Source organism: Culex quinquefasciatus, chromosome 1 (assembly GCF_015732765.1).
Source record: "Culex quinquefasciatus strain JHB chromosome 1, VPISU_Cqui_1.0_pri_paternal, whole genome shotgun sequence".
Lineage (NCBI taxonomy): Eukaryota > Metazoa > Arthropoda > Insecta > Diptera > Culicidae > Culex > Culex quinquefasciatus.
Genome location: NC_051861.1, coordinates 25,788,884 through 25,802,651, shown reverse-complemented (window position 1 = coordinate 25,802,651; position 13,768 = coordinate 25,788,884). Strand labels below are relative to the sequence as shown.

General features: G+C 40.6%; 1 protein-coding gene across 1 annotated transcript; it reads left to right on the top strand.

The window, feature by feature from the left end:
- Positions 1-5,337: 5,337 nt before the first annotated feature.
- On the top strand, positions 5,338-13,704 carry LOC6039351. The gene is made up of 2 exons (XM_001848921.2): positions 5,338-6,435; positions 12,234-13,704. The coding sequence occupies exons 1-2, from the start codon at positions 5,715-5,717 to the stop codon at positions 13,010-13,012; spliced, it is 1,500 nt and encodes a 499-aa protein (XP_001848973.2). The 5' UTR covers positions 5,338-5,714; the 3' UTR covers positions 13,013-13,704.
- Positions 13,705-13,768: the final 64 nt, after the last annotated feature.

Here is a 13,768-nt window from a genome sequence, read left to right as displayed (position 1 = left end):
AAATGAATTTGCAAAATCAAACTGTCAAACGTTGTCATGTTACAGCGGTACGAGCACCGCTGGAAGCATATAAAACGAGTTAACCTACACGCTTAGTCTAGATAACTCATTTTGCTTTTTCTTGGATTTGTCTAGTGTGCACTTACTTTTGAGTCCAGCTGAGTTCGATAATTACACTTCTGGAGTTTTTTTTTAAATGGTCCAATAAACCAAATTTCCAGTTTTTGCTTTTTGGTTGTTTTTGAAACCGCCTTGAGTCAGGGGTATTAAAAAACACCCAAAAAGCAAAAACTGAAAATTTGATATTTGATTGAAGAATTGATGTCCTAAAATTAAGCTTAAATATGTGACATTATTGTTCACAACGATACAGCTTATTTTTCAATGACCCTTTGAACGACCTCAAAGGATTTAAAATTGACCTCCTTGACAGAATAGGTTTTACTTGACAGCTCGTTCCAAGGGGACCATAGTTGATCCATCGAAAAATGTTGTCTTGCCAATATATTTTTTTTTGCGGTAAAATGAAAAAAGTGATCAGAAATGGTTTTTAATTGTGTTTTTTACCGTTGTACATAAAAATCGGGGGGATGGCAACCCTATTCCGACCAAAGCAAACTGACAACAGTCGATATTAGCACGATTGTCAAATGAGAGCCCACAACAAAATCATTGTTTGGGTTTTTGATTTTCAAATTTCCCGCAATTCAAACGATAAATACCTGAAAAAAAACACGTGAATTGTGTTTCTGATGGCAAATTCTTTCATATCCTTGGAGATTATTTCCATATATTGACTGAAAATTGGGTACTAAAGCCCTATGTAAATTTTTATGTACAACGGTAAAAAACACGATTAAAAACCATTTCTGATCATTTTTTTACATTTTAATGCAAATTTTTTTTTGACAAGACAACATTTTTTCGATGGATCAACTATGGTCCCCTTGGAACGAGCTGTCAAGTAGGAGCTTTTCTGTCAAGAAGGACCGCGAGGATAATTTTTCAAAATTGATTTAAAAATCCATTTTAAACTCTTTGTGGTCGTACAAAGGGTCATTGTACTCAGAAAAATAAGCTTTATCGCTGTAAACAATAATATAAGCAATCTAAGCTTCATTTTAGGACCCAATTCATATCGAAAAAGTGATTTTTCTGTTTACCTTTTTTTGCTTTTTTTTTCTTTTGGTCGATCAAACAGTGCGCCTGTACACTGAGAATCGGCATTACAAATTTTTCAGTTTGGTTTTACACATTTGCATGGGACTTATGAGTTTAACCAGAATAACATACTAAAGTAATATTTATAATACTGATTATCAGTGTTTGTTATCTGAACTTCCAAGATGGCGGCTTCTTCGCTACCCCCTGATAAAAAATCACATAGGGCTTTAGTGTTAACTGGTATATTTTTGTTAAACATTTGGTTTTCGACTTTTCGATTTAAGACTACTTGGCACTTTTTGACTTGTGCAACTTTTTTAATTTGTTAGCTGCTTTTCATCTGGGCATTTGATAAGCAAGGCTTCGAAAAATGAAGGCCAAAAACATTTTTTTTTCAATTTCTATCATATTTGTTACATTGCAAATCGTGTAAAAAGCAGTTGTAAACAATCAAGTACAAAAAAAAATACAGCGCAAATTTGTTGGATTCTCCGTTAAAATTAGCTTCCGGTTGTATAGTGTAACTTGTGTTCAAATCTAGGTTCAAAACCATTAGCGAACCACCGGTTAAACTAACCTGTTTTGTTTGAGCTAGAATTTAAGTTGCAATTTAAACTAGCAAACACACACTTTCTTTCACAACACCCACATTGCGAGCGTCGTAAAAGCAGCAACAAAGAATACTCAGCCAGATGATGTTGGCCACTTTCCAAACAACAACAAAAAAAGAGTCTTCAGAGTTGCACTTCCGGAAAAAAAACACTGGTTTTTTGTTACCAGACACACAATGAACCCCAAAGCAAGGCTCCTGTATAGAAGGTTAGAGTCTTTGAGTCACTCTCAAGTTAGATCTAAAATTTTGTGTTTGAGCAGCAAAGCAATTGCATTTGTACCACCAAGAAACAAGAAATGTGAGTGGGAAAAAAAATCGAAAACCAACGTGAAAATGACGATAAGTGAGTTTTAGAAGTGGGCGCGGATTTTAAACAAGAATGATGTGATTAGTCGATATTAGCGGTTTTACCGTCGGTAAAGCGAGGCAGGTTTCACGAAAAACACACTGAAAAAAACACACAGAAGAGAGTTACAAGCATTGCATTGATGGAAACGCATGGCCTCCCGGTTCACGGGAAAAAAAACACGAAAGATTTTAAAATGAAGAATCAAAAATCCAACCTAGGCTAAATCAAACAAGTTAAAACAAAACCACTGTACTATGACAAAGAAAACAAGCTATTATGACTGTACTAATGCGGAATGCATCTCAGAGCTGAGGGTTTGTGGAAAAGAACGGCACTTACTGAAACTGGTGAAGAAACATAAACTAAAACAATAGTTTGTAGGGTAACAAAAAAAACGAGAATCGATACGTCTGATGCTAGGATCTATGTAGAAACAAACAACAAATAAATAATACACTAGATTTAGAGACACTTTTCCAAGTTTCCAAGTAAAGTAGGACACGCAAAAACCTGTGTGTGTAAGAGAGGAGAAAGCGAACATGAAAAATCACAAGTAGCATTTGTAAAACAAACAAAACATGGGTAAACAACTTACGGCAGAATGAGTAATTCAAAACACACACATACTCATACAGCATGTGAGAAAAAAGTATTTTATGGCATTTGTTGCAATAATAAAACAAAACTGACGACATCAGAAAGGCGCGCGTGTGGCAATTGTTCGAAAATATCACAGATGTCCTTTTGCACATAAATCGATGCCTCGGTGCTCTCTTATGCTAACTAGATAGGGAAACCAGCTGAATTTGTTTCTTTTCGATGAATCGCATTTGCCAAAAACTCAAAGGGGTGTGGCTGCCAATCCCTCGTGGTCCAGACAAAATTCCTGCATAAAGCTGACAGACCGAGACTGAAACACAAATCAGGCAAACACAGTTGCTCAACCTTTTTTTTTTTTAACTCAAAAACTGTTTTGGGCTAAACTAAATCTTTTAACGCTCATGAAATGCTTTTTTTTATTCTGATCCGAATTTTAAGTGTTCACCTGAATAATCTTGAAATTGAAAAATTTATTAATCCAGGAATTCATGAACTCTAAAATTTTAAAATTTCTAAATATCCAAATCTCTAAAATTGGAATTTTGTCAAGCTCCTTAATACTAAAAGTTTAAATTATACAATTATATTTAAATGTCTCTGTTTTTAATTTTTAAAAGTTTGTGAATAATTAAATTCTCAAAGGCCGTCATTTTCACCGCCACTTAGATTACAAAAAATAGACTGCTGAGCAATTCTCTACCAAAACCGGAAATGGATTTTATTTGTATTTTTTGATATGGCTCAAACTTTGTGGGGGCCTTCCTTATGACCAAATAATCTATCTTGTGTGATTGGTTCATCCATACAAGTCTCCATACAATTTTGGCTGCTGTCCATACAAAAATGGTATGTAAGTATTCAAACAGCTGTAACTTTTGAGTGAATTTTCTGATCAATTGGTGTCTTCGGCAAAGTTGTAGGTATTGTTGAGGACTTTTGAGAAAAAATAGGTACACGGAAAAAAATTGCAGATTTTTTAATCAACTTTGTTTTCACTAAAACTGAATTTCCCAAAATACGTATTTTTTTCATTTTCGAGATTTTTTGATATGTTTTAGGGGACAAAAATCCGCAACTTTTGAGCCAAAGAGAAACATGGTCAAAAAATCTGCCGCCGAGTTATGAATTTTTGAAAAAATAGTGATTTTTGGAAAAAAACGAAGTTTCATGCAAAAACAAGTTTGACATTATTTTGTAATGCAAAATTGAATTTGCAATCGAAAAGTACTTTACAGATTTGTTGATAAAGGGCTCCGTTTTCAAAATATAGCCACCGAAAGATTGATTTTAGCGAAATATTTGCAGTTTTTCAATTTTTAAAATATTAGTCTTGATTTAAAAAATTTGAAAATATTTTTTTCGAAAAGATTGGAAAATTTCACGAATGTTTCATATATTAACATTGATAATCGGACCATTAGTTGCTGAGATATCGACATTAGAAAATTGTGGGTTATTTTGGTGAGATAAAGACAACTTCAATTTTCGTGTTTCTTTTTCTTAAAGCGGCTCTATCTCAGCAACCCGAGGTCCAATCTTCAATGTCTCTTAGACAAATTTATAGCAAATTTTCTGAACTTCTCAAAAAAAATATTTTTAGAAATGGTCACTTATGGTCACTATTTTTAAAAATTGAAAAACTGCAAATATTTTGCTAAAATCAAACTTTCGGTGGCTATATCTTGAAAACGGAGCCTTTTATCAAAAAATCTATAAAATACTTTTCAAAACTAGGGTGTGTGTCATAGGTTTTTTCTGCAGTAGTTTGAGGTGTGCACATTTTTGTGAATTTTGTGAAGAGATTTTCACAACTTGCACGATTGTCTAAAAATCGTTGCAAACTGCAATACACTCAAACCCCGATGGTTTGACACCAACTGTCGGGGTAATTTTTTAGTTTGACACCACTTTTACACGGAGTTCACACACGATCAAACGTTTGTTTTGATAGTGTGCTTGAGCGCCGTGTAAAAAGTGACAGTTCGTCACTTTTTAGTTCGACTTTAATCAACCAACGGGGTATTGCTTATTGCGAGATTAAATCAATTTTCTCCTTCGCTGTGACTGACAGGAGGCTACAGCCGCCGAACTACCGCTGTGTAAAAATCAGCAGGATGAACTGAAATTCAGCGATGATTTGGCTGTCAACCTGATTTGTTTTGAATATTTTTCAAAAAGTCAGCAGAAAACTCAAGGCAACCTTTGACAACAGCCAAAAATTTGCTCTGCGGCTGTCATGCGGCCTTTCTTCTGCGGTCATATCAGCGCGCGTAAACTCTAATTATTAACGCCCGCGATAATACAAACGGTACAAACTAAAAAAGCGTCAAACGAAAAAGTAACCAACCACCCGGGGGTTGACTGTACATCTCGGTTTTTCCGTGTACTTTTATATCCCGCCAAGTATTTTTCTTTTTTGCCCGCCTTCCCAACCAAGTAAACAAACTCCGCCCATGCATTTTCGTTCGTCATTTCATTGCCCGCCATCAGGCCATCTGTCAGAAATATTCTTGCTTCTCTGGAATAAACTTCAAAAAGTACTTGAGCGATTTTCAGATGAAACCACTGCATGCGAAAATCTCCTACGCAAGTTTCAAAGCATTCTCTCGCTTTATGTGTTCGCAGGTCCTTGACGTTTCAGAAGAGAAAAAAAAAAACCAGTCAAGAGAACCAGTCGTCGTCGTCGTTGCAAAGAAGTTAGAATCGTGCTTCGCGAATGTGTTGAGGATTCACAGCTCGGAAATCACATCATCATCGCGTCGAATACTGCTAATTTCCCAGTGAGCTCAAAACAGTGATTACGTTTGAAGATGCAGCAACAGCGACCTTGATTCCAGCGAAAAAAAAACTTTGTTTTGAGTTTTTAACCAAAGAAAAAAGTGTTGTGAAACTTGCTCCAAAGTCGACTGACAGCGGCAGCAGCAGCGAGTCGTAATAACGGGAATTCCTGTCCTCTTTTGGGATCATCTGCCAACACCAAGCAGCAAAATGCCTCCGTGTCAAGGCCCTTGCGCGAGGTCAACGGTGTTCGCGCTAGTGCTGCTGGCCCTTACCACCGGTGTCCAGTTGGCTCCCCCCGGGATTCCGTCGGCACCTTCCAGCGAACTGACCGCCGCTGGAGCCAGCAACATCGCACCTCCAGTCAAATCCGGAGATGCGACCACCACGACGGTGAAATCGGTCCCCTCTTCCGTCTCGAATGATCTGCTGGATTACCAGAAGCTGGACTTTTTGGCCGTGTGCCTGGCCAGCGATGTCAAAAAGCCGGACGTTCTGCTGTGCAATCTCTACCGGAACCTGACGACGGTGCTGACCGCTCGCAAGCAGAACCCGGTCACGGTCAAAACCGTCCAGGAAATGCTCGCCGGGCCGGATTCCTCCGGAGGAACGGACAAATTCTGCGAAAACCTAACACCGGTGCTGCAGGCCCTCCGCGAGAAGGCCACTTCAGGCAACGAGCAGCTACAATTCGAGGCAAAGCCACTGGAGCGGGAGGCCGTCTGTGCGAATCTTTGCCTCCCGATGGACGAGGTGGAGTTTCACCTGACGCTGAAGCCCATCTGCCGGGTGTTGCTTTGGGGGTTCCGTCAGTTGCTGGTGCCTGAGCCGACCGCCGGGGAGACGGTGGAAGTGCAGGCCGCAGAAAAGGTGGTCATTCCACCGCTGATTGACCAGGGTTTGAAGCTGGAGAAGGTGGTGGAACCAAAGGGTGAGTTTTTAGTTGAATCATGAACAGACATTTTAAATTGCCGTCAGTTGGGGCGAAACGAAGCTTTCGGAGAGTTGTCTATAGATCACTTAAATCCACTGAACAATTGTGAATTTGGGCAAATTTAGGTATAAATATTTTTTTCAAGCGATCTACAGTTATCTCACTTATGCTTTTGACTTCCTCACCTCATTGAGGAAAGGATATAAAATCACTCAAAAACTTAATTCCTAATTCGGCATCCTAGAACACCCTTCACGTACACATATCGACTCAGAATCAAATTCTGAGCGAAAGGCTGTGTGTGGTGGTGGGATGTTGATCGAAAATGTGCATTGGATTATCTCGGCACTGGGTCTACCGACTTTGTCTGTTTTGGTCTGATTAGATCCGTCTTCGGGTCCCATGAGTCGCTATTGAAAATTATGAAGTTTAGATAACTATTTCAAAAGTTATGCTAAAAAAACGATTTTGACAAAAATCCGGAAGATTGTAAAAAGGGTGGTTTTTGTAAGAAAACCCACAGGCCAAGGTTTGAGCAGGCCAAGGATTGATACCTAAGAGCATGCAATGGCACTGACCTTGTTGCGTACTCTTCGGTTGACGTCCACGTAAGGAACATCCTGGAAGGAACGTAACTAACTACATCCGTAGTTCTGTTAGATCATCCGAATTATCTTGATCAGAACAGTATAGCTCTGGTTCCTTGCGAGTGTCCTATTTTCTAACCTCCACGTTGGCTTGGTTTTCATGATGACCTAGCTGGTGGCCTGTGGAAACGGATCGTAAACCTTTGAACACCGCGGGTCAGAGTCGAGACGGCTAAAAGAAAGGGGCGCGACAATGTGGGAAAGGGAAGTAATTTGTGATTGTAGACGGTATTGTTTTGATTCGCAGTATGTTGAGTCAACTGCTGTGGGTGTACCTGAAACATCGCACAACGGAGTTTCTCTTCTCTTCATTCTCGGCTACCACCTATCTCCTATTTTTATTTTGCTCTTCTGATTCCCAATTCTTCACTGATTCTTCTATTTAATATCCAACATTTGATTCTAATTTTACTAACTTTTGATTCACTTATCTCTCAAAGCTTTTCCACTCTTTTCTATCAATTGATACTGCTGTAACAAACTTTGTTTTGTTTTTTATTCTCCTTAAAAATATACTTTTCCTTAATGTACTAGTAATATCAAGTCTATTTATCATTCGCCTAATCTTTTTTGATTTTATTGCGAATTAATTTATTTGAATAATTCTTTATCTGTCCTATAAATTATCATTACTATAATCTAAGCTTGTTTTGTATCTCTATTTATTAACTATTGTCTAATTTTACATCTAATACATCTAGCTTCTCATTTTTATTCTTCAAAATACGCTTCTCTTACTATTGATACTTGATTTTTATAAAATAAATTCTCTTTTACTGTCTATTGTTTTCAATCTTCACCCTTTTTTTCAAACAAGTGAGGTTTGAGCCCTTACTCAATTTATGGAATGGTTAAAGGATTAACACAAATATTACTATTGTATTTTTGATAAACTTTTATAACATGCTTAGGAACAAAATATTGTAACAAAACACCGCGACAAAAGAAATAGCAACAGATAAACAGACTTAACAACAGGGAAGATTTCAGGAGAAAACAATACACAGTAAATAACAATAAGTTTTTGAATTCAAACTAAAAATAAAACAGTTTTTGCATTAATGAAAGTTGTTAGGCACACTTTAAATGGTTAGGCGCTTATACTTACATCAAACCCTACGTAATGTACCACCACCGGCCGAGTTAAAATGCGTAACCGGAAAGGAAGGTGTGCATGCCTGGCACGAACACCCAAAGCGGCCAAAGCGTGTTCTAGCGTGCTGCTCGTACTGACTCAGAGCAAGGGTGAGATGTAGGTGTAAGGGCAGAGCGTGTTCGTCGGGAACCTAGTGCATAAGATCGGTCAAGGCCCGTTCTTACACTGAAAATTGCGAATTGCGAATTGAATTTGTCAACTCAAGATTAGTTATTATTTTGCTAGAGTTTAGTTTTAGTATCTAAATAAAAAAATAGTTAAAAATGCCCAAATGTCAATAAAACCTCACAATGTTAACAATTTTTTCCTGAACATTTCAGATCAGCAAATGTATTTTTTGCAATTCCGTCGTGAAACTCATAACTTTTCCTGTCATTCTTGAACGACGAAAAAGCCTACTTTTCTGTACCAAAAATACAGTCGACTCTCTGGCTGTCGATCTTCTTGATATCAATATTGCTCCATCTATCGATGCATTCTTCAGTCCCTTCAAACTGCATACTTCAATAGACAAATCCAGCGAAAGCTCAACGCTGCTTTTTGATGGTGAGAGATTTGACAGCTCCCATACTAAATGTCTCGATTTTCATACTTTTTGTTAATTTTCTTCTAAAATAAAACACTTAACATATGAAAACTATATATTTTTGGTGCTCAAAATTCCTGCTGAATCGAATGGTGTACTTATCTCAATTGCAATTTTTTTCGAACAGTTTTTATTTTAATAATATTCTAGACACATTTTGTGCACCTAATCAATCAATACTTTTATCATAAATAATCATTTTATCGCTTAAAAGTTGAGTTTTCCTGAGCTCCCATATTCATGGAAGCTGTCATTTCTAACAACATTGACCACCTAGCGGCCATTTCAAACTGGATTCGTCTATTGGCTTTACTGCCGTTCTACGCATAATTGTCCCATGTTCAAAAAAGTGCAACTGAGAAAAACGCGGTTGAAATTTTTCGACCGATTTCTGCGTTTCTACGCATAATTGTCCCGTGGGTTCCTATTCGCCTTATGTGTCCCTAATCGCCCCAGTTAGCAGTTTATCACCCTTATTTGTGATTCTCTTGCTATACAACAGGTAAACAAGACATAATGCTTAGTAAAACTAATGATTCCGTGTAAGAAAATACTTGGTGGGACAATTATGCGTAGAAGTTTAACGATGGGACAAACAGACTTGGTGTTGTTTTTAATGAGTTTCCGAACAAAGTACCAGATTTTATGTGTTTTTCTTAAAGTACACATCAAACTAAACTTAAAAATGTCATAAAGTCAAAATCGTCCAAAACTGACATGGGACAATTATGCGTAGAACCAGGAGTTGGACACTCAGCACGCTGTGCGTGCACGGCGTTTTACAACCTGCGCACACTTCACGCACTCCCGCGCACCATCGCGCACCATTTAGACGTTTCGAATCAGAGGAAAAATTGGGAAAACATGGCAACACTTCTAGAAATGTCATGTTCATCTTTGTTTACAAACAAACGATTTCTATCGTTGAATTTTTGAAGATTTTTTTATTTGTCTTCTTAATTTAAGTTAAATCGAAATCATAATAATTTTAATAAAGTCTGGTCAACATACGCAAAATCTGGTTAATTCCTTTTTTGAGACGTTGGTTCCGGCTACTCTACTCAATGATTCTGAGTCTCAAAAAGCTGCAAAAGTAACAGCCCGGTTCCTCTATTAAACCATCCCCAAATGTCGTTCATCCATGGTGCCCCAGAAGAGGACGAAATCTACTTTGAAGTCGTGCTGTAAACGGCCGCCTTAGGGCTGCGGAACCAGCTGATTTGTGGTGATCGGAGCGACCCTTTTTACTGCCGCTATCTTATGGAAGTGCGCGGAAATTTGCATCCGACGGTGACAAATGAGTAAGGTCGACGGTGGCCGGAGGAGGTCGAGGCGAAATAACGCATCCCACTGTCGCATACGATGAAGATTCTCGGGAATGGAGAACTCTATCTTGCCGAAGCGGGAATCGGTCGAGAGTGTGAACAACTATCTGAAACGGTACCGGAGAGAGGCCATTGGAGGAGGTTGCGTTGATTGCGTACTGGTTGAAGAAGCGGGCCCAGAACCGGTTGAACGTGATCGTGGTAAAGAAGGATGCGACCTACCAGGGAGTTTCCCTTGGAGTTTCCACTTGTCTTGCGGTGGGTGGTTTGAGGTAGCAGTTTTCGATTGTGGAAAACATCCAGATGAGTTTGTACGGGGCGGAATTTATGTGGAATATTGAGGAACATCTAGGAAAGGACCGATGTTGTCCTCGGAGCAAGGATCGGAACAGTTACAGGACATCTTTCTTTTTTGATGAAATAAATACTTAACTGGTTTTGCTACCTTTTGTTCTCAAAATCTTTATTTGTTTAAACATATTCTTGATATCCCGGTTATCAGGGCCGTCGTCCGTCGTGTTGCTGTCCGAGAAGCCCATTCCAGACGATGCTGCCCTTCTCTTCAACCAACGCAAGCTCCACCTTGAACGATTCGCCGTCCTCGTCATCAGCACCCTTTTCGACAGTCTTTTGCTGCTGTCCTCGGCAGGTTTGGCCATTTTGGTTAAACTGAAACCCGTTTTGGGTGTTGAACTTGCCCGGATGAGGAACACTTAACCCAAAATTAAATGGTTTTGCCCGAGGTTTTGCCGCAGCTGCACCAGTGGTTGTCGTCCTCGACACTCCCGAGCATACATCATCTGGTGGCCGTCTCGTTCAATTCAGCGGCGGATGATTGCTTCCTTTCTGCCACTGTCCTTCTTAGCCTCATACTCCTCGTTACTGGTGTCCTTACCGGTGGAACGAGCGGCCACCGTGACATCGGTTCCAATCTCCTTCGACGGACTTCCAAACCCGGGAAAGAACTTGCTCGGATCTGTGCTGTAAACGACGTTTGCTCATAGCGCGGATGTCGTGGCCCTGCACCTCCTTCAGCTGGATCAACCGCCGGTATCAAGGTCACACCGGAAAATCCCTTGACCGCTCACAAACTGACTATAAATCACCGGAATCTGCGCTGCCTCGAAATTCACGCCTTCAGAACGTTTTCATAACGCGTTTATTAGTAAACAACTTTGAATTTGACATTTCAAAGCGAAGTGATGCCAGTTGTGCGAAAAAGTGCTATGACAGTTCCCCAAGCGTGATTTGTGTGCACGCACATCGCCAGCATCCACGAACACCGCGGTGCACCAATTTCACTCTTGAAAACAAACGGTTTTCCAAAAACGGTGCGGAGAGTCTAACCCCTTGCGTAGAACGGCAGTTTATTCCTCGATATTTTCTTGGATTCTGTTTGCTTTAAAAATCTCTTCCGGTTGTCAATATTGTCACTATCTCATAGGGAGATGGCGTCGCTATTTTTAGACCACGTTTTCCACTTTTTCTCATCGAAACCGACTTCTTTATCGACTTCATTTTGCTGGGCGAGATAGGACGCCGTCTATTTTTAGACGATGACTCAGCACTTTTCCACTCTTGCGCTTAAAAAAACCAGATGGCAGCACGATGTAACGCCACGTCCCTATGGCTTGCATAGACATTTTTGGGAGCGTTCTTTTATTACGTAACGCGAAAAATCGGAGTTTTAGACCCCTCCCCTCGTAACAAAATTTCCATACAAATTTTAAAAATTTTGTATGGAGCGTAACACGGCCTCCGACCCCCCCCCCTACTGCGTTACGTAATAAAAGAACGCTCCCTTTCTATGCAAAACGAAGCTTTGAAGGGTGTTTGACATTAGTTTGTTTTTGTTTGTTGGATGTTGCCATGATTCTGGGTGTCAAGAAAAACACATATTTTTTTTAAGCACCTGATAAATTAAAATGCGTAGCAAGAAAATTTACTCACATTAGTCAGTTTGGTAATCTTTTGATAATCTTTTTTGTTGCGGTTCCGAAATTACTCACCTTACTTACTTTCGATACCAACCAGCTGACGAGATATCTTATCGCACGATTTTTTGTTTCTCCCCGTTACAGCTGACACCGCTACGAAGCCCGTAGCCGCCAAACCGGTTCAGCAAACTTCCGCCGCCGCCACCGCTCACGTCACACCCTCGACCAACTCTGCCGCTGCCAACGTCAATGCTGCTCCGGCAGGGGAAGCCGCCATCAAGTTGGACGAAAAGGACGATTCGCAAAAGATTGCTACCGTGGAAGAGAAAACCCTGGCGGAAGATGAGGAAAATGGGGCCTTTTTGGACCAGGAAACAAAGAACCAGCAAAATATTGAGGACATTGTGGGCGGAGAGGGTGGCGTGAAGGAGAACATGGACACCGGAGATGAGGATGCGATGTATCCGGGGGAGGACAGCGATGAGGACCCGTCGATGGACACGAACGTTCCGACGGCGGCGGGTGGAGCTGCTGTGGCAGCAGGATCTGCCCCGAAGGAGATGGCCGTTCGCGAGAAGCAGCCGGAACCGCTACCTCGGCTGGACAAGGAAGACCTCAGCTTGAGCGACGTGCAGCGCGACGAACTGCCGGTGGATCCGTTCTTCGAGGAGGATGATTCGAACTTTTTCTCCTACTTTTTGCTCGTCATGTTTGCCTGCATCGTGAGCTACGTCGCGTACCACAACAAGTCCAAACTGCTGGCGCTCGCCCTCGAGGGTCGACGGTCTAGTACGGGACGCGGTGGGTTCAGCAAGGGCCGTAAGCATACCGCCGCCTACCGGAAGCTGGACTCGAACCTGGAGGAGGCGATAATGTCCAACTCGGCGGCCAGCAGCCGGTCGCAGCAGCAAATCATCTACTAAAACACAGATTTCGAGCAATTTCACACACACACACACACACACACACATTTCACGTGCAATCATCTCATCAATTCATTTTAGGGAGGCTTGGCTAAGCTGCGCTCTCTGTCGCTTTGCGTTCCGTTCTTAACTTATCTACATCGTGGCCCATTACTCGGTTTAATTCGTCGCAAACGCCTTCAAACACACATATGAGCAACACAGAGTAACTACATATTGGAGAAGCAAAAAAAAAGCAAAGCAAAGCTCGGCAGCGGCCGCTTTCGAACCACGCAATGAAAGCTGCTTGATCTGCGCGCGCGCGTTGCTACTGCTGCCGCAACAAGATTTTTTGATGATAATAACTACTTTTAGGGAGGCAAAAGAAAACACGGTATATCAAATATCGCGCGTAGTAATCGTCCTGTACATAGAGAAGAAAGTAGTAGAAAGAAGCGAATTTGATTGATGAAGCATACGCGCCAACTCTCCGGCGTCGCGGTAGTGTTTGACTGTTCGTTTCCCCGTATTTTGTGTTTCCGCCCAAAGCGCGTGCTTACGAGAGGAGAAGAATGCTAGAACATCCCGGTTTTATTCGTTAAATTAAACTAACCCGATTTGTAAGTTTGCATGAAAAGGGGAAGCTTAGTTGAAGATTCGAGGAAAACTTCTGTAAGATTTTTACAAAATAAAGAGAAAAGTATAAAGAGTAATTGTCTTGTAATAGTTTTATTTTGTTAATTTGCTGTTTTGCCCACAAACGCGCACAGTTGCCTG